At 48.7% G+C, this 24,026-nt stretch overlaps 1 protein-coding gene and 1 long non-coding RNA gene across 2 annotated transcripts in view; both read right to left on the bottom strand.

Annotated features, from left to right (window-relative positions):
- The window catches only part of COL15A1 (collagen type XV alpha 1 chain), a 98,413-nt gene extending 79,480 nt beyond the window's left edge, over window positions 1-18,933 (bottom strand). The window contains exons 1-2 of the mRNA XM_028145945.2: window positions 18,843-18,933; window positions 18,684-18,769 (exon numbers count right to left, since the gene is read on the bottom strand). Coding sequence (XP_028001746.2) covers window positions 18,684-18,769; window positions 18,843-18,853 — 97 coding nt within the window. The 5' untranslated portion in view covers window positions 18,854-18,933. The remainder of the gene's footprint in view (window positions 1-18,683; window positions 18,770-18,842) is intronic.
- A 1,504-nt stretch (window positions 18,934-20,437) lies between these two features.
- Window positions 20,438-23,629, bottom strand: LOC114231651 (uncharacterized). Its single transcript, XR_003617629.2, has 3 exons — window positions 23,363-23,629; window positions 20,894-21,044; window positions 20,438-20,514 (listed from the first exon to the last, which is right to left on the bottom strand). It is a non-coding gene; the product is annotated as an uncharacterized LOC114231651 (long non-coding RNA).
- Between the last annotated feature and the right edge of the window lie 397 nt (window positions 23,630-24,026).

The following is a 24,026-nucleotide window of genomic DNA, read 5'->3' as shown; positions in this document are numbered from 1 at the left end:
TGAAAGTCCGTTTCACGCCACGTCGCTGTTAGGAAAGACCTACATTAGTACCTGCTCACACTAACTGAAAGAAATCCTAAGAGGGTTTTGCTTTTACGAAAAAAGGCGAAAACAGCCCCCAGTACTTGCTTTGCAGCAAGCGCTATGGAAGCAGTGCTCACCCAAGCGGCACTGCCAAGCTCCTTCCCTGGGCAACTACACTCAGCATCTCAGGATCAAGCTTCCGTAGCTTGGAACTGTGTCTGTGACCATCTGTACATTATCTCGGTTTATTTCGTGCACCCGCCCGTTAGTTAGCAAGATGTGTCCTACGGTAATTGCTTCTACACTGTACACCATTTCGGCTTATGAAAGGTTTCATAGGAATGCCCTACTTTTCAGACAGTGAGGGAAACCTGTATGTATAACCTCACAGAGGCTTGATGCTAACTTCTCTGAGGCTGAGATCTTTCTCCATCCTTCTGGCTGACCCTTAAGCAGAAGGGCTTTGATTGACCAGCCTTCTGCAAAAGGCCTACCCTTGGCTCTCACCCACCGACTGTGCTCGTAAACACACTGGCCTCTTAGACTTCAGGCTCAATTCCAGCTGCGTCCACCTTCCCCCTCCCTGAAACAAGGATCTGGGTGGGGAATGTGAACACCATATGCTTCCCCTTCTCCATTATCTACTGTGAAGGTTCTTGAGATTTGGCTGGAGGCCTCAGGGAGGCTGCTCATAGCCTGTCTGGGTGTTAGAGTTGAGCTGGGGCCACTGGGCAAGATCTGATGGGATGGGACAGTCCAGTCCTGGAGGTTCCAGGAACAGAACAATGCAATTCCTGCTCCTCATGCATTCCCCTTCCATGGGGTGGGAGGGCCATCATGGTGGGAGGACCTTGGAAGCGTAATTCTGGCAATTTTTTAAGTCTAAGTGAGGCATGTCCTTGGGTGTTTCTTGCATTCTTTGGCATGGTTGACAACCACATGGTCAATAAAATCTCTTGAAGAGCTGCTAACCACATGCCTCAATTCACCCATAATTTACATTATCCCAGCCCCAGAGAATGCAGCCACAAGAGGAGAGAGAATCCCTGAAGGGAAGGCAGAGTGGACCTCTCCATCTTTCACTCTATTCTGGTCCCAGCTGAGGGTCCGGACTTGATCACAACCAGCATCCAATGGCTGATCTTGTCTGGATGTGACCCTCGGCTGGACTCTGGAAGATTAAGAGGACTCAGACTCTGGTTCTCGAGTAGCTCTCAGCCTAGTAGGCAGGACAGGACACCAACACATACAGCCTGATACAGGAGGCCTGAACTGAAGGGCACTTACAATGGGCCTGGAGGGCTTTGCACAGGTGAACATGGTGGAGCTGGCAGAGCACAAGCAAACCCAAGGGGCTGGAGGAGAGGAGGTGGGAAAGCTAGGGGGAGGTGAGTGATCCCGGGGGATGGAGCAATGGGACCTAGATAACCTCCAGAATTGGAACAGAAAGAAGTATGAATCTACGTAAATACAGATTTAGAAGTGTTAAACCCATATGCATTCGCTCATTTAATCTCAATTTGAGAAGGTGCGGACTATTGCTTTCCCATGTTGCAAATGAGTGGACTGACACTGAAAGAGATCAAGGCCACAGAGCTGGTGACTGAGATGGTTGGGACTCACATGTGGGTCATCTGAGGTCCCTCCCAGCTCTTTCTACTCTTAATCACTTTTTCACTCAGAGACTGGAGTCAGGGTGTGGAGAGCCTCGACTGTCAAGCCAAGGAGACTAAAATGTATCCAACAGACAACAGGCGCCTCGGCAGGTTTCTGAGGAAGGCTGCAGCTGACCATTTTAGGAGGCATCACCACCTCACCTCGAGCTGCTGCCCCTGGCAGTCGGGCCCCTTCCTTCCCCTTGCCAAGGAGAGGGTGGGATTGGCGACCTGGAATGTGGAGCGAAGGCGGCAGTTTGGCAACAGCAGGACACATACTTTCCTGCAGCCTCTCAGCGCTTGGAATGCTATGCCCTGGGCAGAATCAAGCTGCCCTGGGAACAGCCCAGGGCGTCCCAACAGATGAGCTCCTGTGACTTCAGTCTGGACAGAGAAGCAGCCCGGGGACAGGATGAGCTCATGGCTTCAGCAGGCACCGTGAAATCTCGCCTACACTGACCAAGGCTGACGGAGGCCTGGAGACTCGGGGTGACCTTCAGAGCTGGGAAGGACCTCAGGAAGTACCCAGTCCAATGTCCCCAAAATGAGAAAACGGAGGCCCAGTCTGACGATGTGACTCGCTCGAGTGCCTATGTTATGTCGTGTCCCCATAGCTATCTACTGTCCAGACCACTCTCACCCACTATTCTACAGAAGTCGAGGAGTGGGCAAGTGCTTGGTACACAGCAGGGGCCCAATATGGGAATGAGTGCATTTGAGTCTATAGTGGGGGCCTGTGGTCCACACATATAGGGTGGGGCAAAAGTAGGTTTACAATTGTGAGTACGTGAAACACAGTTTATTCTTGTATCGTTGCATACACACAACCTACTTTTGCCCCACCCTGTATAAATGACTTGGATGCTGTTGAGCAGGGGAACAGATGGCATAAAAAATGTGTCCTACAGCTGTTACCAAACACAGTGCTTCTTTCTACCAATTTTCCTACTCAATTGTGCAGAGACCTGCTCTCTGCAGGATGTTGGAGCCCTGTTTGGCTCTGAAATGGGATTTGAGTTTAAGGAACAGCCAGGACAGATGGTGACCCTGAAGTCACATTTTGCAACAGGCTAACTCTTGTTTAATCTAGATGAAAGCACTTGACAGTCTCCAAATGTTTGCTGGAGGAGGAGCGTGTGCTCCAGAGTCATGGACCTTCTAGAATGAGTACCCAGGAGATGCCTCTAACTGGAGACCTGAAACTGAGGGTGACTTCCAGGGGACGTGAGGAGGATGAGCCTCACTCAGCAGGTGCAGGAGAAGGATGTGGGATTCAGCATCACAGAGACCTTCATGCAAGTCCTTGCTACACCACTTACTAGCCGGTGACCTTGGACCAGTTCTTTAGCTTCTCTGAGCCTTACTTTCCTTACCTGGACACAGAGATGACAATGCCCAGCTCTCAGGGCGGTGGTGCAGGGTAATGTCAGGTGCCGAGCAGATGGTGTTCATCCGTTCATAATTCATTCACAAATAATATCACGCACAACCAACATGTGCCTGGAGAATAGGATAGGTGTGTCCCCTGCCTTCATGGCATGTATGGTCTAATACTGAGCTCCTTGTCCCTGGCTGGGCTGGAGAGTTGCGGGGAGGGGGAGTGGAGAGGGAGTTTCGAAGACTGATGCCTCGCTCCCAGCCCAATCAGAATCTCTGCGCATGAGGCCCAGGCCTCTGCATGTTTTAACAGCTTCCAGGGATGCTCTGTGCAGCAGGATGGGCCCGTGGTCTAGGGGAGAGCTCTCAGCCCCCGAATGCCTGCTGTCTCTGCTCTGCTCTGCTCGCTCCTCCAGCATTACCTGCCAAACGCCTCACGCAGCCCAGGAGGGAGGACCTCTACTACCCCCGTCCAGATGAGGACACCAAATTGCTCTTTGGGGGCAATTTTCTGAAGTCACACAGCCAATAAAATAAAGAATTGGAATTTGAAGTCCATCTGATGTTTCCAAAGCTCAGCTCTAAACACACACATAAGAAACCCTCACCATAGGTAAATTTCTCCCCCTGTCGTTCCTCCCACATCCCTGAGATAGGAAAAGACCGCAACACATCTAGGTCAAGCAGCACTCGGGAACGTCAGGGTGGTGCGATGCCACCCACCTGGACATGGGAAGACCCAGTTCTAGACCCAGTTCTTCTACATTTTAGGTGTGACTCTCATCATGTCCCTCTTTTCTCTGAGCCTCCATCTTCCCATCTGTAATTCAGGAGAGCTAGAAAAGATGGTCCTGAGAGTCCAGCGTTGTCTGGTTCCTCGGGGTTCCCAGCCAGGGGCTTTGATGGAACTGAGGTGTTCGGGGGATCTTTAAGCCTTGTTACAAGGGGGCCCTAAGCCCCAGCTATTCAAGGCTCATGAATGGTAAACTGTACCTTCTCTCACAAGGAGCCACTATGCTGCACAGACCACACTGGGTAGGAGGCTGCCTCCAAAGGGCGATTCTTAGAAAACTTGAACTTGAGTGGGACCAGCCAGTCTCCCACATGCATATGCATGAGCAGCATTTTTCACATTCCACCCAACCTCCCTATGCTAATGCAGCCCCACATACTTATTCCTGGAAAGGTAAATGCAGATTGCCAGAGGAAAGCTTTTTCATTAGCACACACACATCTATTCAGTCAACTAGCATTTATTGAGCACCTGCTGTATGGAAGGCACTGTTCTAGGTGCTGGGGACCCAGCAGTGACAGAGCTTTTCCCCTCATAGAGTGGACACTTCTAGTACAAGAGCTTTGGAGAGCAATCTCCATCTTGTCAATGGCAAAAAACCAACCAACCAAATAACAACAACAAAAAACATTAATAGCCCCTTAAACACACAAGTGCATTAGGTATTTGTAGACAGAGAAAATGCTTATACAAGAATGGATTCTACACCCGTGGCAATAATTTTGAGCCTCCCCTACAAATTGGGGACCTCAAATATAAACATAACATAATCTCCACTGAAGCATCCTACTATCTGAGAGGACCCTATACCTGAGGGCCTGAGTCTAGCCAAAGAGCCCCCCAGAGCTTGGAAATGTAATTAAAACCTCCTGCTTTATCTTTGAAAGCACTTAAGTTGTGCACTTCACACTATAATATATGTGTGCTATTTTTTTAAATATAAAAATGTTCTAAATTATTCCCCACTTGTAGAGAGCACCTGGAAAGGCACATGGGCATTTCTTTAAATTGTCAGCTGAACCCAAGGCGACAGGCAAAGCCACGCCCTGGGAACACGCTTTGCCAAAAAGGCAAGAGTGTTATCAGCTTGACCTTCATTTCAGCCCAGGTGTCAGGTAGTGGGTTTTGATATGTAAATCCAGTCAAGCACCAGGAATGCTTGGGCCTACTCAAGAATGCAAATGATCTCCTTTGTCTTGACTTTTGGTGAAACTTCCTGGTATTTGGGGGTATAAAATAAACATGCTGCATGGGCTCTGGGTCACTGTCTCTCCATCAGAAGAGGGCAGCGGTCCACCTGGCCCCAGCTTTTCTTTCTATCTCTGTGTCTTGTCTCTTTCTTTTATTTCTCAATCCCCAGCCGCATCTATTCAGGAATTGGACCCGCTCTCTAGCCGCGCTGGACACGGAAAAGAGAGAAAATAGTTACACCCACTTGTTACTGGACTCCCCATAGCCCTACCCCAAATTACCAACCACTGAGTAAAATGGATACAGGAAATAAAGAATGTGGCTTTGCAGGGAGTACTACACCACCCATATCCCAGCACTTCTAAGAAATTGCTCCCCTATGTCAAGACATACAAAAACTTCCCAGCTGAGTTGTTCCCCACAAGACCTCGTTTCTGTTCCTTGGTGGGAGAATTTTGCACTGTGTTTATGGATACGCTGCTCCCTGGAATACAGAGATCCAGAGAGACAAATATCTAAAGAGATAATATCAGATCCAGACAAGCCTTAGAGCTGCTCCAACCTCTTCACCGCGCAGACAGGAAGAAGCTTTTCAAAGCCAAGGCTAACTGGAGTTGAACTGCAGAGGGCAATTCTTAGAATCCTTTCCCCATGTGACCTTCATGACCTCTCAGCCAGGCAGCTGTGATGGCCTGGGAGGCTCTGGGTGGCTGAGGTAGGATCAGGGACTGCGTTGGCTCAGGGCTCTCTACAGATAAGGAAACTGAGGCTAGATGAGGATTAGTAAATCATTCCAGGTCACCAGCAAATAAATGCGAAGCCTAGAACCAAACCAGCTCTGACCCAAAGCCCAGCCACTCCACCGCCATGCCGCAAAGCCTGCATTTCCCTATTCTGTGTGCACTTCAGCAGGGACCTGGGTGACGCGAAGGTTCTGATGCAGCAGGTCTGGGGCAGGACCTGGGACCGGCATTTCTAACTGACTCCTGAGGGATGCCAATGCTGCTGGGGCAGGGACCACACTTTAAGTAGCAAGTCCTTAAAGGAGAAAAGGCAAAAGAGGATTTCAAGACAACAGGAAAAGTATTCCAGACTGTGGGAGGCACTAGCAAAGGCTGGGAGAAGAGGATATACTCGTTAAATTCAGAGACCAGCAAGGAATCGGCGTGGCTAAAGCCAGAGCGTGGGCAGAGATGTGAGGGGAGAAGAGGCCTCGAGCTCCAGCCCAGAGAGTGGGATTTGTTGCCCTGGAACAGAAAGCACAGGAGGGCTTTATGAGGGGACATGGCATGATGGGACCTGCGTTTTGAAGAGCACTCTTCAGTGAGAAGATGTGCTAGAGACGGAGAGAGGGGAAGTCCTATTGGCAAGGGAGTTGCTATGACAATCCATTAGTGAGCATGACACAGGTGGGGCAATGGGTTGGAAGTGACAGACGGATGCCATAGACACAGCTGGAGCAGAATCTGTTTCTTTGAAACAAAGCTACAGTACTCTTTCCAGGTGCTAAGCATTTCTCAGCCACCCCATTGCAGTAGAGCAACAGTGCAGAGATGACAAAAGCTGATGGCAGAGACAATTCCAATGGCATCTCAGAATTGTGGACTCTTAGAAATAGGGCCCACCAACCCCGTCTCCCAGTCCAGCCACAGTCCCATGGCGAGCCAGCATTTCCTTTCTTTGCAGATTAAGTATCTGAGTACAAGAGTGGAAGTGACTTGGTCAAGCTCTCATAGCCGAGCCCAGAACCAAGGAATCCTATCTGTGGTTTACCAACCTAGGTGAGTGCTGTGCATTTTAGAGAATCCCCCCGCAGAGAAAGTAAAGACCGCAGCTGTAATCTGGTATCAGCCACACTTGCAAATAGTAGACACACAAAGCCATTCTATTAAACTGGAAGCTCATAGTCTAAAAGGGGGGAGGGTAGCCCCTGAAATGGAGCCATCTACTCTAGACAGTTAAGCCTGAAAGTAAAATTAGAAAATGTGTCACATGGAAAAACTCCGCAGTGAGAAATGGTGTATTTTCCTTCCTTTTTCTTTCTGTGGGAGAATGAGCAATTTGGCATTTTAACTAGACACACACACACACACACACACACACACACACACACACACAACATCTGTAGTCTGTTTTGTACCAAATACACACAGTTTTGAGTCCTGACTCGTGGAATGGGATGTCAGTGCAGGATCTGAACAGGGCTGAGCATTGCTAAACTGAATTACTTCTCCCAACTGTCACCAAGTTTGGCCAATCCGAACTCAGAATGTTCATGCCGACCGTGCTTTTACAGTTTACTTGGTCCCGTCTCTTCATTTCCCAGATGGAGAAGCTGAGGCCCAAAGAGAGACAGAGATTTGCCCAAGATAAAAGAAGACCAGGGGAATGTCAAAGCTGCACCTCCACCGGGTTATTCATTCCCTGCCAGGGCCAGGCACAGTGCTGGGTGCTGGGGATATATGGAAAAATAACCCCATTCTGGACTCTTGGGGTGGCCCACCCCATATTCCAGCCACTCAGAGCTGGGTGGTTTGAGATCAGGCTGTGAGGAAGGATATTCTGTGAGATGAGGCCACAGCAGCACATTGGTGGTCTTCAGAGGGTCTCAAACGTCAAGCTAAGGTGTGTTACAATCATTTTCTATGGTTGCTATCACAAATGGCCACAAATTTAGTCACTTCCATCAACACAAATTTATTACCTTATGATTCTGCAGGTTAGAAGTGCAACACAGGTCTTCCTGTGCTCCTTTCTGGAAGCTTTAAGGGAAAAATCCATTTTCTTGCCTTTTCCAGCTTCTAGAGGCCGCCCACATTCCTTGGCTTGTGGCCCCTTTCTCTATCTTCAGCACCAGCAAAGAAGGCTGCTCAAGTCCTTCTCACACTGCATCACCCTAACTTCCTCTTCTGTGTCCCTCTTCCCACTTTTAAAGACTCTTGTGATCACACTGGGCATACCTGGGTAATCTGAGATCCTTATCCTTTTTTATGTTGAGCTGATTATCAATATTAAGTCCATCTGCAATCCCAATTCCCTTTTGCCATGTAATCTAATATAGTCAAGGCTCTGGGGATTAGGATGTAGACACCTTTGAAGGTCTGCTACTCTGTTTACTACAGGTGGTAAGCATGGGAAGATGACAAAGAGTTCTAAGAAGGGGTGGCATCATCAGAGTTGGTTTTACAGAGCTGCTCAAACTTCAATGTGCACGTGAATCACCAGGGATCTTGTTAAAATGCCGATTCTGATTTATTGGGTCTGTGGGTGGGAGTGGAGATTCTGCATTTCTACTAAGCTCCCAGGTAGTGCTGATACTGCCGGTTGATGGACCACATTTGAGTAGCAAAAAGCTAGGAGATTGCCATGGCTGCCATATGGGGGATGGGTTAGAGGGTGGTAAGAATGGAAGCTGGAGGACAAGACTGTGTACTGAAAATAAAGACAGAACTCACTACCACTAAGACTGTGTGGCTGGAAGGGGAGAAGCAGCTGGGTGATCCACCTTCAGATGGAGTTCTGTGCGTGATATTGTTGAAACTGCATGAATTTAGGTTCCATTTGTCATCAGCTTTTGAACTCCGTTCTACAGGATGGAATGGTTATAACTTTCCAACACCGGAAAAGCATACCTCCCTTTTTCTTTCATGACCTGCTATCCCTGACATGTATGTTATATCCAGCCCTGCTCTCACCCCCCTCTGACCTCTCCACCATCCATGGCAGTGATGGCTGCGGGTGGTCTTCCAGCAGGGCGGAGGCGCACAGACTTTGCTGTGGTCAAGAGTTCATAATGCTGGGTTTTCACTAAGATCTCCACAGTCTCAGGCTCTGAATGATTCATTCATTAATGTATTCAAATGCTCATTGTGTCCTTTCCAGGCCATGTCAGATGTTGAGGAAGCATGGATAAATAAAACAGGGTTCCTGCCCTCAAGGAATCCACAGTGATGCGGGAGCAGGGAAGGAAGGACGTATTGAACTGGTCACCAAGTACAGGCCTGATCCTTATCCCGTTACTCCTCATAGTAGGAATGATTGTCCCATTATAGATGGGAAGATAAGGAAAAGAGAGGTAACTGGCCCCAGGTCACTCAATGGGAAGTAGCAGAGCCGAGATTTGAACCCAGGAGACCTGGGATCCCAGAGCTCATGTGCATGAACTACACCTCCTGAAGCTCCCTCTGGGGCCCAGTGCCAGCCCTGCCAATCACCTGAGTTACAACCACGAGCAGGGACTTCCCTCTTTGGGACTCAGGTTGCTACCTTTGAAAGGAAGTTATTGGCCTGCATTGGTTCCTCACCCCTGGCTGCCCTTTAAAAGGCATACCAGGAGCTTTAAAGGCTTGCTGTCACCGAAGACGGATCAATTCAGAATCCTGGGATTGGGGGAGGACTGAGCATCAGGTCCCTTTTGAATCCCAAGGTGACTCTAGGGTGCAGTCAGGATTGAGAACCACCAAGGTCCTTGTGACCTAAGCTCTTGCATTCTAATTTCCTGAAAAACCTCCTCTTCTTCTCTCTCTCTCTGTTTTAATATATTTTTATTGATTTCAGAGAGGAAGGGATAAGGAGAGAGAGAAAGAGAGAGAAATTGCCTGCCTTCTGCACACCCCACAATGGGGATTGCGCCTGCAACCCAGGCATATGCTCTGATCAGGAATCAAACCGTGCCCTCCCGGTTTATAGGTCGACGCTCAACCACTGAGCCATGCCAGCCACACGAAACCGACTCTTCTTATAGCCCTCACCACAAGGCATATGCAAAATGGATGAATAAAATGGGGGCGGGGAGGAGAGAAGGGAGGAAGGAAGCCCTGGCTCCTCTCAACTAAGGAGAGTTTGGAGCAGTAACGCTGGCGCTGTGCTTCTAGCTGTTATTTTCTCCTTTCAAATTAGAGCAATAGCAGCAGTGGACAGAGACCCAGGGAGGTGGGCGTTCCCAGGTGCTGTCGCCGGGAGTGGAAGTTACCGTCACCTTTCCAAAGAATGCAATGATAAGCCTTCACAGTGGGCACGCGGGGGACCCAATGATTTCTTTTAGGAATTGGGGCTAGGAAATAATCACAGAAATGGTCACAGACAGACCTACAAGAATAGGACCATTACAATAGTATTTCTGTAACAGTCCTCAACTGGAAACAGCCTGAAGCCCTAAAAGGGGACTAGTTTAATCATGGGACATCCACATAATGAAATACTATTTCAAATACAAAGGATGTTAGGGAAGAATATTTAGTATTCCGGGGGAAGTGCCTAGATCAGTGGTTCTCAACCTTCTAATGCCGCGACCCTTCAATACAGTTCCTCATGTTGTGGTGACCCCCAACCATAAAATTATTAATTTTGCAAAATGACAGTTATGAAGTAGCAACGAAAATAATTTTATGGTTGGGGATCACCACAATATGAGGAACTGTATTAAAGGGTCACGACATTAGAAAGGTTGAGAACCACTGGCCTAGATGGTTGTTAAAGGGGAGGTGGGGGAGGCAGCAACAATGTACAGAATGAATTATTATAATACACATGCATATTTAGGCATGGAAAAGAAACTTGAAGGATAGCCCACCAAATATTAGCAGGGTTTATCTCTGAGTCATGAGATAACATGATCTTTATAAACTCCTTTTTCTCTCCTATGTTTTTACAATGACTATTATTACCAAAATTTTTAAATATTGTTGAAAAAAAAAATCTCCTCTTTCAAAGCTTGCTTACCTCCCTTCCTGCCCCCATCCACCAGTGGAAATAGGCGTACTTTGGTACAGTGCAGAGGCTTGCCTGCACCTGCATTAGGACACTCAGGATAAACTCCTTAGCATGCAAGCCAGCTCTCTACTACTGGTGGCTAGTCCCTCCAGAGTGGGCACTGGGTCCAATGCAGCTCTTAAGCCACCCCACCACTCACCCCAGGAGACCTCAGAGAGTGTAGGCAGCCAGGAACTCTAGGAAGAGGACTAAAATCTACAATAGGACCCCAAACACACATGGCAGACAGATTTGAAGATTTCAACAGATGTGCACTTTGGGAGGAAGCTAGTTACATAAGGCCTCCTGGTGGTGGAAGGGGCTTTTATGCTGGGCCCCACTTGCATCTCTCAGTGATGGGCTGAGTGACTCCTGGAGAGACCTAAGACAGGGCTGCTCCCTGCAAGCAAGATACTAGCCAAGCTCCCCAAACCCTGGAGGGGACTCCCCCAGTACCTGAGATCAGGGGTCCTGGTCACTTGGGAGAGACACCAGGACTCTCAGAACAGTTTTCTGTCCCGTCCAGTCCTTCAAGTCACCCATGGCATGCAAACAAGTGTGGAATGATTTGAATTGGATTCAATTGTGTTGGGTTAAGTTGAAAGAATTGAGTTGAGTTCTGCTGGGGATAAGGGTTGGGTTGTACTCACTAGGTGACCTTGATCTCATGTCTCCTCATTAGATCCTTCCCAGGAAGAAGTCTGGACCTTCTCCCAGGTTCTGTTCTAACCCAACACTTTTCTCTCTGACGTTGGAGTGGAGCAGAGGAAGGTGATCAGTCAGCAAACCTGGCTCCTCCCAACATTTCTGACTCATCTCAGCTGCCCTGTGTCTATAGCAATAGCTCAGACCCCACAGCCTGCTGCTCTGACTTAGAAGCTTTAACTGCTCATTTGTTCTCTTCACTGCACCTGAATGTCTTCAACTGAATCTTATTGTAAGAGCGCCTCCCTTTTAATAACCCTCACCTGTCACTACCACTACGCCACTCCCAGTATCCAAGCATCTTAGCAGGAGATTATGTGATAAATCAATCTATACTGAATAATGTATGGCTTAATAAAGGAGGTAGGGGTGAGTTCCCTTACCAGATTTTAAAACATTGCAAAGCAACAATTATCAAGACCATGTGGATTTTAAAAACAACAACACATACGCATGGGAAAGCAAAGTTTCTATCATTAAAAGAAAAAAATTTACATGATAACCAGAAACAACAAAATGATGGCTAACCAGCTCATATTTTAATTAGTATTTGGGGGAATCCAGTGTACTACTTTGGAAGTTACACCACAATCTATAGTCCATTTTAAATGGATCAAGCTGTAGACACTAAAAGGAAGTGGGAAAGCAAGATCATCCACTTAGCTGGCAGAGAAAATATAAATATACAATTTTTTACAAAACAGAGGCTATCAGGAATAAGTGGGGATAAACTAGAAAAACTGTTTATACAATTAGATGGGATGAAAAAAAAAGTAAAAGGTAAAGTAACAGCAGCATAAACTCACGCTAGTTGTGAAGGTAATTAAAGGAAATAAAAACTAAAAGCTCAATAATGTACCCTGACTACACAGTCATGGTCGCCCCAGAGCTGGCAGAGCTGTAATAGTCGGGATGACTTACATACCGCAGAGGACGTGGTAAATTGGAGAACTCTCTCTAGACCACAGGCGAGACCTACCCATTCATTCCCTCTTTGATTCACTGAGAGAGTGTGCTGAGCACCCACTCAGCCAGGCCCTGTGCTGGGTCCTGGGATTCAGAGTTGGACAAGGCCCAGTCCCTGCCTCACAGAACTTCCCATGCGGTAGGGGAGACAGACAAGTAACTAAGGCCACAATCTAGTCTGAAAAGCCCTGTGACTGGGAGATGGGTGAATACAGTATTAGTCCTGAGGAGAGACCCAACATGCCTGGCGGAGCAGGAGGGCTTCCCAGAAAGGAAACCTAAAGGATGAACTGGGTTTGCCAGGTGGACAAGGTGAAGGCATTCTCAAAAAAGGACCAGCCTGTGCAAAGACACAGAGGTGGGACATCGCGTACCTCATTCAGAAATCTACAGTGGTTTGGTGTGAGCCCAAGGGCTCCGTGTGAGTGGCCAGACCACAAAGGGCCTGCTGGGGTACGGAGCATGACTCCATCCTAGGTATAATGAGAACCCAGCAAGAGCAATTAAACTAGGGAGTGGCATGATTAAATGTGTTTCTAAGAAAAATCCATCTAACTACATAAGAACTATCCAACTAGTTTGGGAGAATCTAGTCAAATAAAATAACCCAAAAAGAAAACAAAGGTCATTTATCTGGAGATGTTCCTAGCAGTATGGTTTACTATAGTAACAGAATAATGAAAGCCTAATATGCAAATTGTTCTACCGGCAGTTCAACCTGGAGCTCGACCGCACGCTATGACATGCACTGACCACCAGGGGGTGGCGCGGAACATGGAGGGCATTGGCGATGCGGCGCTGGCAGCAGGTGGCAGTGGAGGTGCTACCAGCCCCAATGGGCCCCGGCGAGAGTGGGACCACGGCGGGATGGTGGAGCAGGTGAGTGGGTGGCACCAGACCAAGACAGGTGCGAGAGGGGGCCTGATAGCCCTGAGGATGGCGACCTGCGGTAGAGGCGGGGGGCAGGGCCACCGCCTGGCTCCCCGTGGGTTCGCACAGGAGCCAGTCTGCAAGGCCGGCCGGGAGAGAGTGCGCTGCCCACCCAGCTTCTGTGTGGCACCACTGGGCAGCCCAGAGGCCCACGCTGCGCCTGGCCCACAGCATCCGGCCGTGCTCACTGCATCTCCGTGTGGGGATTCGCGTATTATGACTCAGGCAGAGGGGCATGTGGGGGGGCTCAGGGGCCCAGATGCTGCCCAGGGCCCAGAGGTCAGCTGGGACCTGCCCTTCCATGCCAGACACTAACACTTTGATTGCTGGCCAGGCCTAGGGACCGCACCTGTGCACAAATTTTGTGCACTGGGCCTCTAGTAGTAACAAAATGGCCAAAGTCCAAGTGACCAACTCTGGACAAATGAGGCATGACCCACACCGCAAGGTGCTCCCATGGGAAATGGAGATGAATAAACATATTGATAGTACAGAGGGGGACAGTGGCTGGGGCCTGGAGAGAGAGAGAGGAAGGGCTGTAGGGATGTAGTGATAAGAAAACTCCACTGGAGAGATCCAGGGAAGGCACCCTGGAAGAGGTACCATTTAGGCTGGAGGTGGGATTAGACCTTCAAGAGAAAGGGAATGTGAGAAAGCGTGCTCTAGACGGAGATTAGTTCACACCTGTACAAAGTCAAGAGACTGCAAATTCTAACCATACATGGGAGCTGTGAGTGGTTTGGTGTGCCAGTGATTTTCAGCATTCACTTTGCTGCAAAACACACAAATGGGTGTGAGGCTACCACAGGCATCCCCAACTCCAGACAAAACAAAACAAAAAATCAGCCAGTAATTAAAACACTACAATCATTTCTATTCATCACAACTTCTAACGGTATGTGAGCAACAGTAACTCATTACCAGTCCTGGTATAGGCAAGGCAGGGGGCCAGTGCTGCAAAATCCCAGTTGTGACTCTTCCTTCTTTCTCACTCAGGAAAGCACATGAGACTGCCAGTGAGCAAGAGCGAGATAATTAGAGGGAAAACTCGAACCTGCTCTGATGAGTTTTAGGTATTTCTTCAAAGAAGACCTACGAACAGCAAACAAGCACATGAAATGATGCTCAACGTCTTTAGTTATTGGGGAAATGCAAATCCAAACCCCCAGATACGACTTCACACCCACTAAGATGGCTTTAATTTAAAAATGGAAAATTACAAGTGTTGGCAAGAATATGGAAAAATCAGAACCCCTGTACACTACTGGTGAGACTGTAAAATGGTGCAGCCACTGTGGAAAATAGTATGGGAGTGCCTCAAAAACTTAAGCATGGAATTACTTTATGACCCAGCAATTCCCCTTCTAGCTACACACACAAAAGAATTGAAAACAAGTATTCAAACAAATCCTTGCATACAGATATTCGTAATAACACTATTCACAATAGCCAAAAGGTGAAACTACCCCAAATATCCCTATGAGTGGAAGATGAACAAAACAATTGTGGTATATCCATACAATGGAATATTATTCAACCATAAAAAAGAATGAAGTACTGACTCATGCTACAATATGATGAACCTCAAAAGCATTATGCTAACTAAGAGAAGGCCAGGCACAAAAGGTCATGTATTATATAATTCCTTGTATGCAAAATGTCCAGAATAGGCAAATCCATAGAAACAGAAAGCAGTTTAGTGGTTCGCAGGGGTTGGTGAGGTGTGAATGGGAGGAATAGGGAATGGCTGCTTAATGGAATTAAGGTTTTTTTTCAGAGTGATGAAAATTTTTAGAAGTAGATAAAAACAAGGGCTGCAAAACACTGTAAATGTATTAAATGCCACTGAATTGCACAGGTGAAGATGGCTAATTTTATGTTATGTGAATTTTACCTCAAAAAAGTAAATCAAGCCCTGACCGGTTTGGCTCAGTGGATAGAGCGTCGGCCTGCGGACTGAAGAGTCCCGGGTTCGATTCTGGTCGAGGGCATGTACCTTGGTTGCAGGCACATCCCCATTGGGGGGTGTGCAGGAGGCAGCTGATCGATGTTTCTTTCTCATTGATGTTTCTAACTCTCTATCCCTCCCCCTTCCTCTCTGTAAAAAATCAATAAAATATATTTTTTAAAAAAAGTAAATCAGGATATCTAAATGTCTAATAAATACATGGAAAGGTAATCAACTTAGTAATCAGGAAAATATAAATGAAGGCTACAGTAAGATTCTAATAGGTACCCATTAGAAAGGCTTGAATTAAGCCCAGAGACAAGGCCAAGTGCTGGTGAGGATGCTAAAAAATGGGGACTCTCATACCAGGTTGGTGGCTGTGTACCTGTGAACAACCAGGTGACAAACGTGCTGTCTGTTCATGCATTGTCTATTTGGTTGGAGGATTTGCATACCCTGTTACTCAGCATTCCGCTCTTAGACACAGAATCAACAGAAATATGTGCACATGTGCACCAAGAGACATATACAAGAATGTTCACAGACACACTACTCTATCACCCCCAAATGGGAAAAGTATTATTGAAGACAAATGGATAGACAATATACATGATATTAATGCAGTGGAATATTATACAGCCATGAAGATGGATTGGCTACAGCCACATGCAACAGCATAAATGAATCTCAAAAACTTAACATTCAGTTTAAAAAGGCAGACACCAAAGAAGACATCCTACATGTATAAAGTTCAAAATCAAGTAAAATGGAACTTTAGAATTTGGGGATACACGTTTAGGTACTAAGGTTATTTTTAAAAAGTAAGGAATTGATCACATTGATAGTCAAAGTGATAGTTGTCTCTGAGGGGAGGGAGGGAATCACATAGCCAAAGGACACAAAGGAGCTTCCGGGAGCTATGCTATTTCTTCCCCCGGGTTATGTGATGTTTGTACTGTGAGCAATCACTGAACTGTACTTTTAATTTATTCTCATCCGAGAATATGTGTATGGTTTGAAAGGAGAGGAGAGGAGAGGAGAGGAGAGAAACATCAATGTGAAAGAGGAACGTCGATAGGTTCACAATCAAACACTTTAAAGAAAAGTAAATAACTTGCACATATCAGCATTTTATCTGGAACAAATTACTTGCGGCACTACCTTCCCTGTCCCCACAACAACCTCATCATCTAAAACAGCGGGTATTCCAATGACACTGCAACTTTACTACTCAGCCATGACCCCTTAGGGACACAAGGATGGAGCTGAGGGCCAGGGTCCCTTTGACAAGGGTCTCTTTAAACAGGGTGGGCCGGAAACCCTGAGGGGCTGAGGAGCCTTGGGCCTTTGGACTCACTTTCCTCATCTGAAGAACAGAGACAACAACAGCCTCTGTCCCCACCCCATGGAGCCATTGTGAGGACTGGATGAATGAAGCATGAATGCGTTCACAGCTCTGCCTGAGCATATGAAGTGGTCTATAGGTGTTAGACTAATTGAACTGCATGCAAAATTTGGTTTGCAGGAGGATATTTCATGTATCTAGACCAGTGGTCGGCAAACTCATTAGTCAACAGAGCGGCAAACCGCAGCTCGCGAGCTGCATGTGGCTCGTGAGCCGCGGTTTGCCGACCACTGATCTAGACGATTCTGAGTCGCAAAGGGACACCAAATACCCATCATTGCAAATGGCCCTACCCAGGCCCCTTTCAGCTCCTGAGGGCTTCCCGTCACTCCCTTTTTACATTATGGATGAGAACAGGACTTCCTCTGTGTTAGAAACCACAGCCCTGACCTGTCTTCCAGGGACCCAGCCTACAAGCACCGGAGGAGGCAAGAAGCACCCAAGTGTCTCCCCCAGAACCTTCTTCCTTTTGGGGGCGAGGGTTGCAGCCAAGTTCACCAAGGATCACAGAACCCGAAGCTGCCCTCTGCTGCTGAGTTGGCAGTAACCTATATCACATGCAAAATTGCAATGTTCCCACATGGGCCACGGTGCTGAGACGCCAAAACTGTGCTCCAGCTGCCCTTTGATCTGCAAGAAATGCCAGGCTGGACGCTCTGGCAGGAAAAGCTGTCATCGCCTTTGGGTCTCCCTCCCAAGGAAACAATGGTCCGGGCTGTCCCCGGCTTCCTCCAGCACACAAAGAGTTAACCACGGCCACCCACTCAATCCCCACTTCCCTTCATGGAGACACCTCTATCCAGACTGTGTTCTAACCTCCTAAATCCAAAAGGGGTCAGAGACTACCGTTGGAGAGCACAGCTCTCCCACAAAACTGCATGGAGACAGGGCGGAGCAAGGCACGACTGGAGCCTGCAAATCTGGGCTCCGCTCTGCCATTGGACTGGCCACTTCCCAAGCCTCTCTCATCCTCAGTGTCCTCTTCTGTAGGAATGCCTGCATTGCTTTCTAACACAGCTATTGCAAGCGTCAAGCCACAATATCTATCACTTATTTTCTGCCTGGTATGCGCCAGCGTGTGGAAAGCATATTATTTCTAATATCTCTCTTAATCTTCACAGCAGCCCTAGGAGGTTAGGTGATTTAATTATCCCCTCCCTCCCCCGCCCCTTTTTTTTTGAATGAGGAAACTGAAGCCCAGAGAGGTGAAATTAATCGCCCAAAGTCACCTAATGAGGCACAATTCAACCCCACGCTGCTTGGCACAACCTAACTGAAATATGTTTTAACTAATCCCCCACTATTCATCCCACCGCCTCTGAGTCCAGGTAGGGAAAGTGAGCTGAGCCTTGGGAAAACAGAATGGACCAGATCCCCTGGCTCCCAGCCCCTAGCTCTTCCCATCACCCATGGAACCACTGCCCCATGGATGTGACTCCCTAGGTAACTCAGCGCCAAGTTAGGCATCAGAGCAATTCAGTCCCGTTATTTCTTTCGAGGCAACGGAGCCAGGTGTCTCTGCTGGCGGTCATGCTTCCGCACCTGTGTACAGGGCGGGCACCGGACCTGCCCTGACAATGAGCTGGGCAGCACGCACGACCTGGGCGCGGACACTGGGTGCAGCTAACTGTCCCCGCGGAGCCTCTGGTGCCCTCCTGTGCTTCCAATGGCCAAGACTGGAGGGGCCACGCCTAACTTTGACATCTTGGATGCCCAGAGAGCGCTCCATCCGCCCCAGCTGCCCAGGACTCCCATCCGCCCCAGGAACCCCCTGTACTGCCCTGGGAAGCCGCGGCAGGACCGCCAGTGCGCACGGAGCGGCGAGGACTCCCTTTTATGTCCAGGAATGAGGCGCGCACTGCAGCCGCGCCCGCCGCCAACACCAGCTTCCCCAGGGCGCGGAGGCAGCGGGTGCCACCCTCCGGCCGGGTAGCTTACCTGTCTCCGCGCGGGTCCGGACAGCAGCGGAGAGAAGCGCGGAGACCCAAAGCAGCCACAGCAGGAACCAGCTCTGCTCGTTCCTCCTGCAAGAAGTGGCCGAGTGAGAGGAGGCTAGACGGGCTGGAGGGGCGCGGGCCCTGGGGGCGCGAGTCTTACCTTCGCTCCATCTCGCGGGTCTGCCGAGCCCCGAAGGCGCTAAGCGACCGAGCTCCGCTGAGGCGACGGGGCGCTGCGCGCGGGCCGCCGCTCGCCCTTCCTGCAGGGAACAAAGGCGGCGCTGGCAGCGGCCACGGCGGGCAGGCTCTCGGCTGCGGCCCGCGCCCTGAGTCACCCGCGCTCTGAAACCCGACTCCGCCGCGCCCAGCGCTCCCTCGCGCGCCGCGCCGCGCCCCACCTCGGGCAGCGGTGGCGCACTCCCACCCCAGGACCTCCCCACGCCCCTTTTCCCCCTCGACAGACTAGCGCTTCCCGGCCGCCAGTGCCACCCCCAGCGGCATTAAGTAACCTTCGGGAAAAGCCCGGAGTCCCAGGGAAAAGCCCGGAGTCCCAGCTCGTCTGGGAAAGCGGACGCGGCTCTCTCCCACCCTCACGTCTGTCCCTGTCCGAGCTGCTCCACGGACAAAGCACTCTCCATTCGCGGGTCGGTGGAATCCTCTCAATGGCCCAAGGAGGCTGGGATCACTGTGATTTGGGCTCGGAGAGGTGGCGCCAATGTCCCAAGATCACACAGCTGGACTGAGCTCTTGGCTGCTGGGCCCCACCCTGCATGTGTGACCCCCGGAACCCGCTTGAATGCTCCTGTGTGATCCAGTGTGGGTGGTATAATTGATACACATAACTAAATGCAGCAAAGCCAATCCTAATAAAAATTGTAAATATATCTAATATTCCAATGTTTTCCTCTCTATACCTTGCCTGTACCCCCACCCCCAAGAATAACCTCACAGGAGGGCAAAGGTTTATATTGGTTTAGTTCCCTGCCTAAAATAGTCCCTGATGGTGGGAGATGCCAATACATTGGATGAACAAAGGGACACAGTCCTATGTAAGACACCACTCCAGGGGCCTTTCTTCCTGAAATGCACTAAGCAGCCACAGAGGGCTTTGGCTCTGTGGTCAGTTCCTGCTTTTCATCTGACACCCCTTCCTGGAGGGAGAGTCACCACCTGCCAAGTGAAAGGCAATTTGAATTAGCCCTGCAGAGGAGACGGGATGGGCATAGAGATGGTGGCTCACATTTATTGAGCACTGGTTATGTCCCAGGCCCGGTGTTAGAGGCTCTGCCTGTGTTGTCTCATTTAATCCCCACAACAGCCCCGGGAAGGTGGCACTGCAGTGATCCTCATTTCACAGAAGAGGACGCTGAGGTTTAAAATGTGCTCAGACGAGCGCATGTCAGGTGTCACCACCCACGCTCTTTGCCACTCATCCTACCCGTTCACGAACAAGAGGATTAGACCCACTCCCTGCCCCCAAGAACAGAATTGCACTGGAGACACAGAACGCTGAGGCATGAAATGGTTAATGCCAACCCAGGCAGTGAGGACTGGACAGGCGCTCTGGCCTGGGGGTTAGGAGTCTGGATTCCAGTCCAGTGCTGACGCTGGCTGTAGAGTGAAGTTGGGCAAATCCTGTCCTTGTCTGGTTTTTTTATTTCTTCTCCTACCTAATGGACGTGCTGATCCTGACGTGGCCGGTCGTTGAGAGTCTCTATGAGGTAACTTGCATGCCACAGTGCTCTGTTGCCTGTGAACTGCTGTGCGGATGTGAGCGGTCGGGTCTGGGATTAATGCAAGCAGTCTTCGGGAAAGGAAGAAATCAATGTGGCCTGGAGAAGGCAGAAGAGGCTTCAAAATGGGAGTGAAGTTAAGCCAAGTGCTGGGGTCTGCTGAGAGCTTGTGGGGCCAAGAGGGAAGGGGAAGGCAGTACTCAGAGGAACACACACCCAAGTAGTAAATGGATAGGAACTCCTTGGCTGGAGAGGAGACCAGTGGGTAGGGAGGTGCTGGAGGGCTAAGACCTTGAAAGGCAGGCTCATTGATGGGTATGCACGTGGCCACGAAGGCCATGTGAAATCATTGGCGTTCCCTGGGCATTTTGGAATCCCACATAACATTTACTGTGGGCAAAGCCATCTCCCTTCTGTCTCCATCTTATTGATAAAGGAACAGACCCAGAGAGAACATGCAATGTACCAAGTCATCTACCCAGTGAGTGTCAGATGGACAAGGTCTCAGAGCAAAGGAGGGAGACACATAGGAGAAGGGGGAACGGGCAAGGTCTTCAGATGTTGCCGAGTTCACATAGAGTCAGAAGACCCTCAAGGTGGTGAATTCCTTGTCATTGTAGAGACAGGCCCTTTAACAAATAAGAGGTCATAGGGAAGGTAGGAATTACGAGCGTGGGCTGGGTGGTCACACTGAATCCTTATGAGCTATGCTATCTAATAAAAGAGTAATATGCAAATTAACCATCACTCCAACACACAAGATGGCTGCCCCCATGTGGTCAAAGATGGCTCCCCCATGTGGACACAAGATGGCCACCACAAGATGGCCAGCAAGGGAGGGCAGTTGGGTGGGACCAGGCCTGCAAGGGAGGGCAGTTGGGGGCGATCAAGCCTACAGAGGAGGGCAGTTAGGGGTGACCAGGTCGGCAGAGGAGGGAAGTTGGGGGTGACCGGGCATGCAGGGAAGGGCAGTTGGGAGGGACCTAGGCCTGCAGGGGAGAGCAGTTGGGGGGGACCAGGCCTGCAGGGAAGGCAGTTAGGCGTGACCAGGCCTGCAGGGGAGGGCAGTTAGGGGCAAATAGGCTGGCAGGGGAGCAGTTAAGACATCAATCAGGCTGGCAGGGGAGTGGTTAGGGGGTGATCAGGCTGGCAGGCAGAAGCAGTTAGGGGCAATCATGAAGGCAGGCAAGTGAGCAGTTGGGAGCCTGCAGTCCTGGATTTTGAGAGGGATGTCTGACTGCCCGTTTAGGTAGGATTGGGCCTAAACGGGCAGTTGGACATCCCTCGAGGGGTCCCAGATTGGAGAGGGTGCAGGTTGGGCTGAGGGACACACACTCCCGTGCACGAATTTTTGTGCACCGGGCCTCTAGTATAAAATGAAGGGAAATCTGTAAAATGAAGATGACAATGGTTCCTTCCTCCCAGGTTATTGGGAGGATGTAAGGTGCTACTGAGCTATAACGCATTTATCAGAGTGTCTGGTGCAAGACAATGCTCAATGGGTGTTCCTTCTGTTATTGTGATATTCTGCGATGGTGATATTCTGGCAGGGACATGACTGGCAAGAGAAAGGCAAGACCCCAGCCCTGTCCCTCGAGGGGTTGAGGCACCAGCAGCCAAAGCAGCCCTAGAGCTAGGATGGCCTCACGTGGAACTTACACACAGGCACAGGACATTCTAACAAAATTGTCCACTTCAGGTGCCTTTGTTAATCTGTTCATACTCTCTGTGAGTATGAATTCTCTCCCATTTGCAGCCTTCTGTGCTGCATCTACTTTATTTTATTATGAATTACTGGTCATAGGGAATTTGCCTTCTTAACCTTTTGCACTTGGATGTCGAGTGTGACTCGACACGGTTAGCATTAAATCCCGAGTAGAAGAAAAAAGCAAGCGTGTGCAAAGGGTTAATTCTGTATTTGCCTGTTGCATATAAAGTAGCCTATCAACTGGGAATATAATGACATTCTTAGAACTATATTTCTATGTTGCTTAGAAAGAGCCACATCAACCACAATTATATAATAGTTCTACAACTGTGTTTGACAGTTAAAACCAGAGATTGTGAACTGGTGGCCATGGATTCACTTTGGCCTATTGATATGTTTTGTTCAGCTTGCCGGGTGACAAGCCCCATATTAAATTGTTAGCAATATTTGATAATGAAGCTCTTTTACATCTAGATTTCTGGCTTTTTGAAAAACCTGGCAACATGGGACCTATGTTCCCTGTGACAACAATCGGTTGGCATTAAAAAGGAGCTGCTGCCTTCAGTTAAAGCAATGGCCTTCAATTTGCCATTGTCCGCACCACTCCTTATTGGTCCCCAACACCACAATTAGCCATTGGTCCCAAATGGCTAAGAATCATTTGCCATTTATCATCACACATGCATTCTGCCTTTTCTTACAGATATATATATATATATATATATATATATATATATATATAGAGATAGAGAGAGAGAGAGAGAGAGAGAGAGAGAGAGAGAGAGAAGTAGAATAGATTGAGTGCTCATGTCTGTTAAAAATGGGTAAAAACTAGATCCGTGGTCGGCAAACTGCGGCTCACGAGCCACATGCGGCTCTTTGGCCCCTTGAGTGTGGCTCTTCCACAAAATACCACGGCCTGGGCCAGTCTATTTTGAAGAAGTGGCGTTAGAAGAAGTTTAAGTTTAAAAAATTTGGTTCTCAAAAGAAATTTCAATCGTACTGTTGATATTTGGCTCTGTTGACTAATGAGTTTGCGACCACTGAACTAGATGATAGATAGATAGATAGATAGACAGACAGACAGATAGATAGATAGATAGATAGATAGATAGATAGATGAGCTGGAGAGCCATGTTTTAAGAAAGAGTAAAGGACACATTTTTACATGTTTAATATACAAATAAAGCATATATATCTTGAAAAAAAATGAAACTAAGATGCCATTATGAAACTAACCTGGTCCCCCTCATTAGTATGTTATCTGAAGGATGAAGGCATAGCTTTGTTTTGATTGGTGGGCTTAATTGTGGTCTAGTTCATCAGTCCAAGATACGTATGCATAAGGCCGCAGGCTCTGGCAGGGAGATCCTGTGAGCACATTTCGTATTTTGTTGGTTCGCTGTAAGTTTCTGGTAACACCCAATTCACTGAAATCTAAAGATGAAAGTCCCCCAAGCACATTTCTCCCCTATAAAGTAGTGGAAATAGATGCACATTAATATTGTTTATTTTGTACCAACTTCACCTGGGAAGTAAGGTCATGTTCACAGGCAGTAATGCTCTCATTTTGGAGTTCGGCCTGGAGATGTTAACTGTGACCTCAGACTGATGGAGGCCAGAGAGTGTGTCCGGCCTGTAAGCTGGAGGGGCTCCAAATGGTCCCAGTGCAGGTGTGGGCGGGATGGGGGCAAGACGCCAAACCAGGCATTTTGCCTTCAGCCAGACTGTGTTTTGACGGTTTAAGCGATTTCCTTCCATTCAATATGAAGCTGTAGAAATAGCCAAGAGGAAGCTTCGTGTCATAGCCAAGCTGGTCTAAACTGTTTACCATGGCTTCAGTACCGTTTGTGAGATCGGCACGTGTGGAGACATGGGGATCGTCTGTCCCCTCCCAGGACTC

Source organism: Eptesicus fuscus, chromosome 15, assembly GCF_027574615.1.
Source record: "Eptesicus fuscus isolate TK198812 chromosome 15, DD_ASM_mEF_20220401, whole genome shotgun sequence".
NCBI classification, from domain to species: Eukaryota; Metazoa; Chordata; class Mammalia; order Chiroptera; family Vespertilionidae; genus Eptesicus; species Eptesicus fuscus.
The sequence above is the reverse complement of the archived record's forward strand: the minus strand, read 5'-3'. Positions and strand labels throughout refer to the sequence as shown.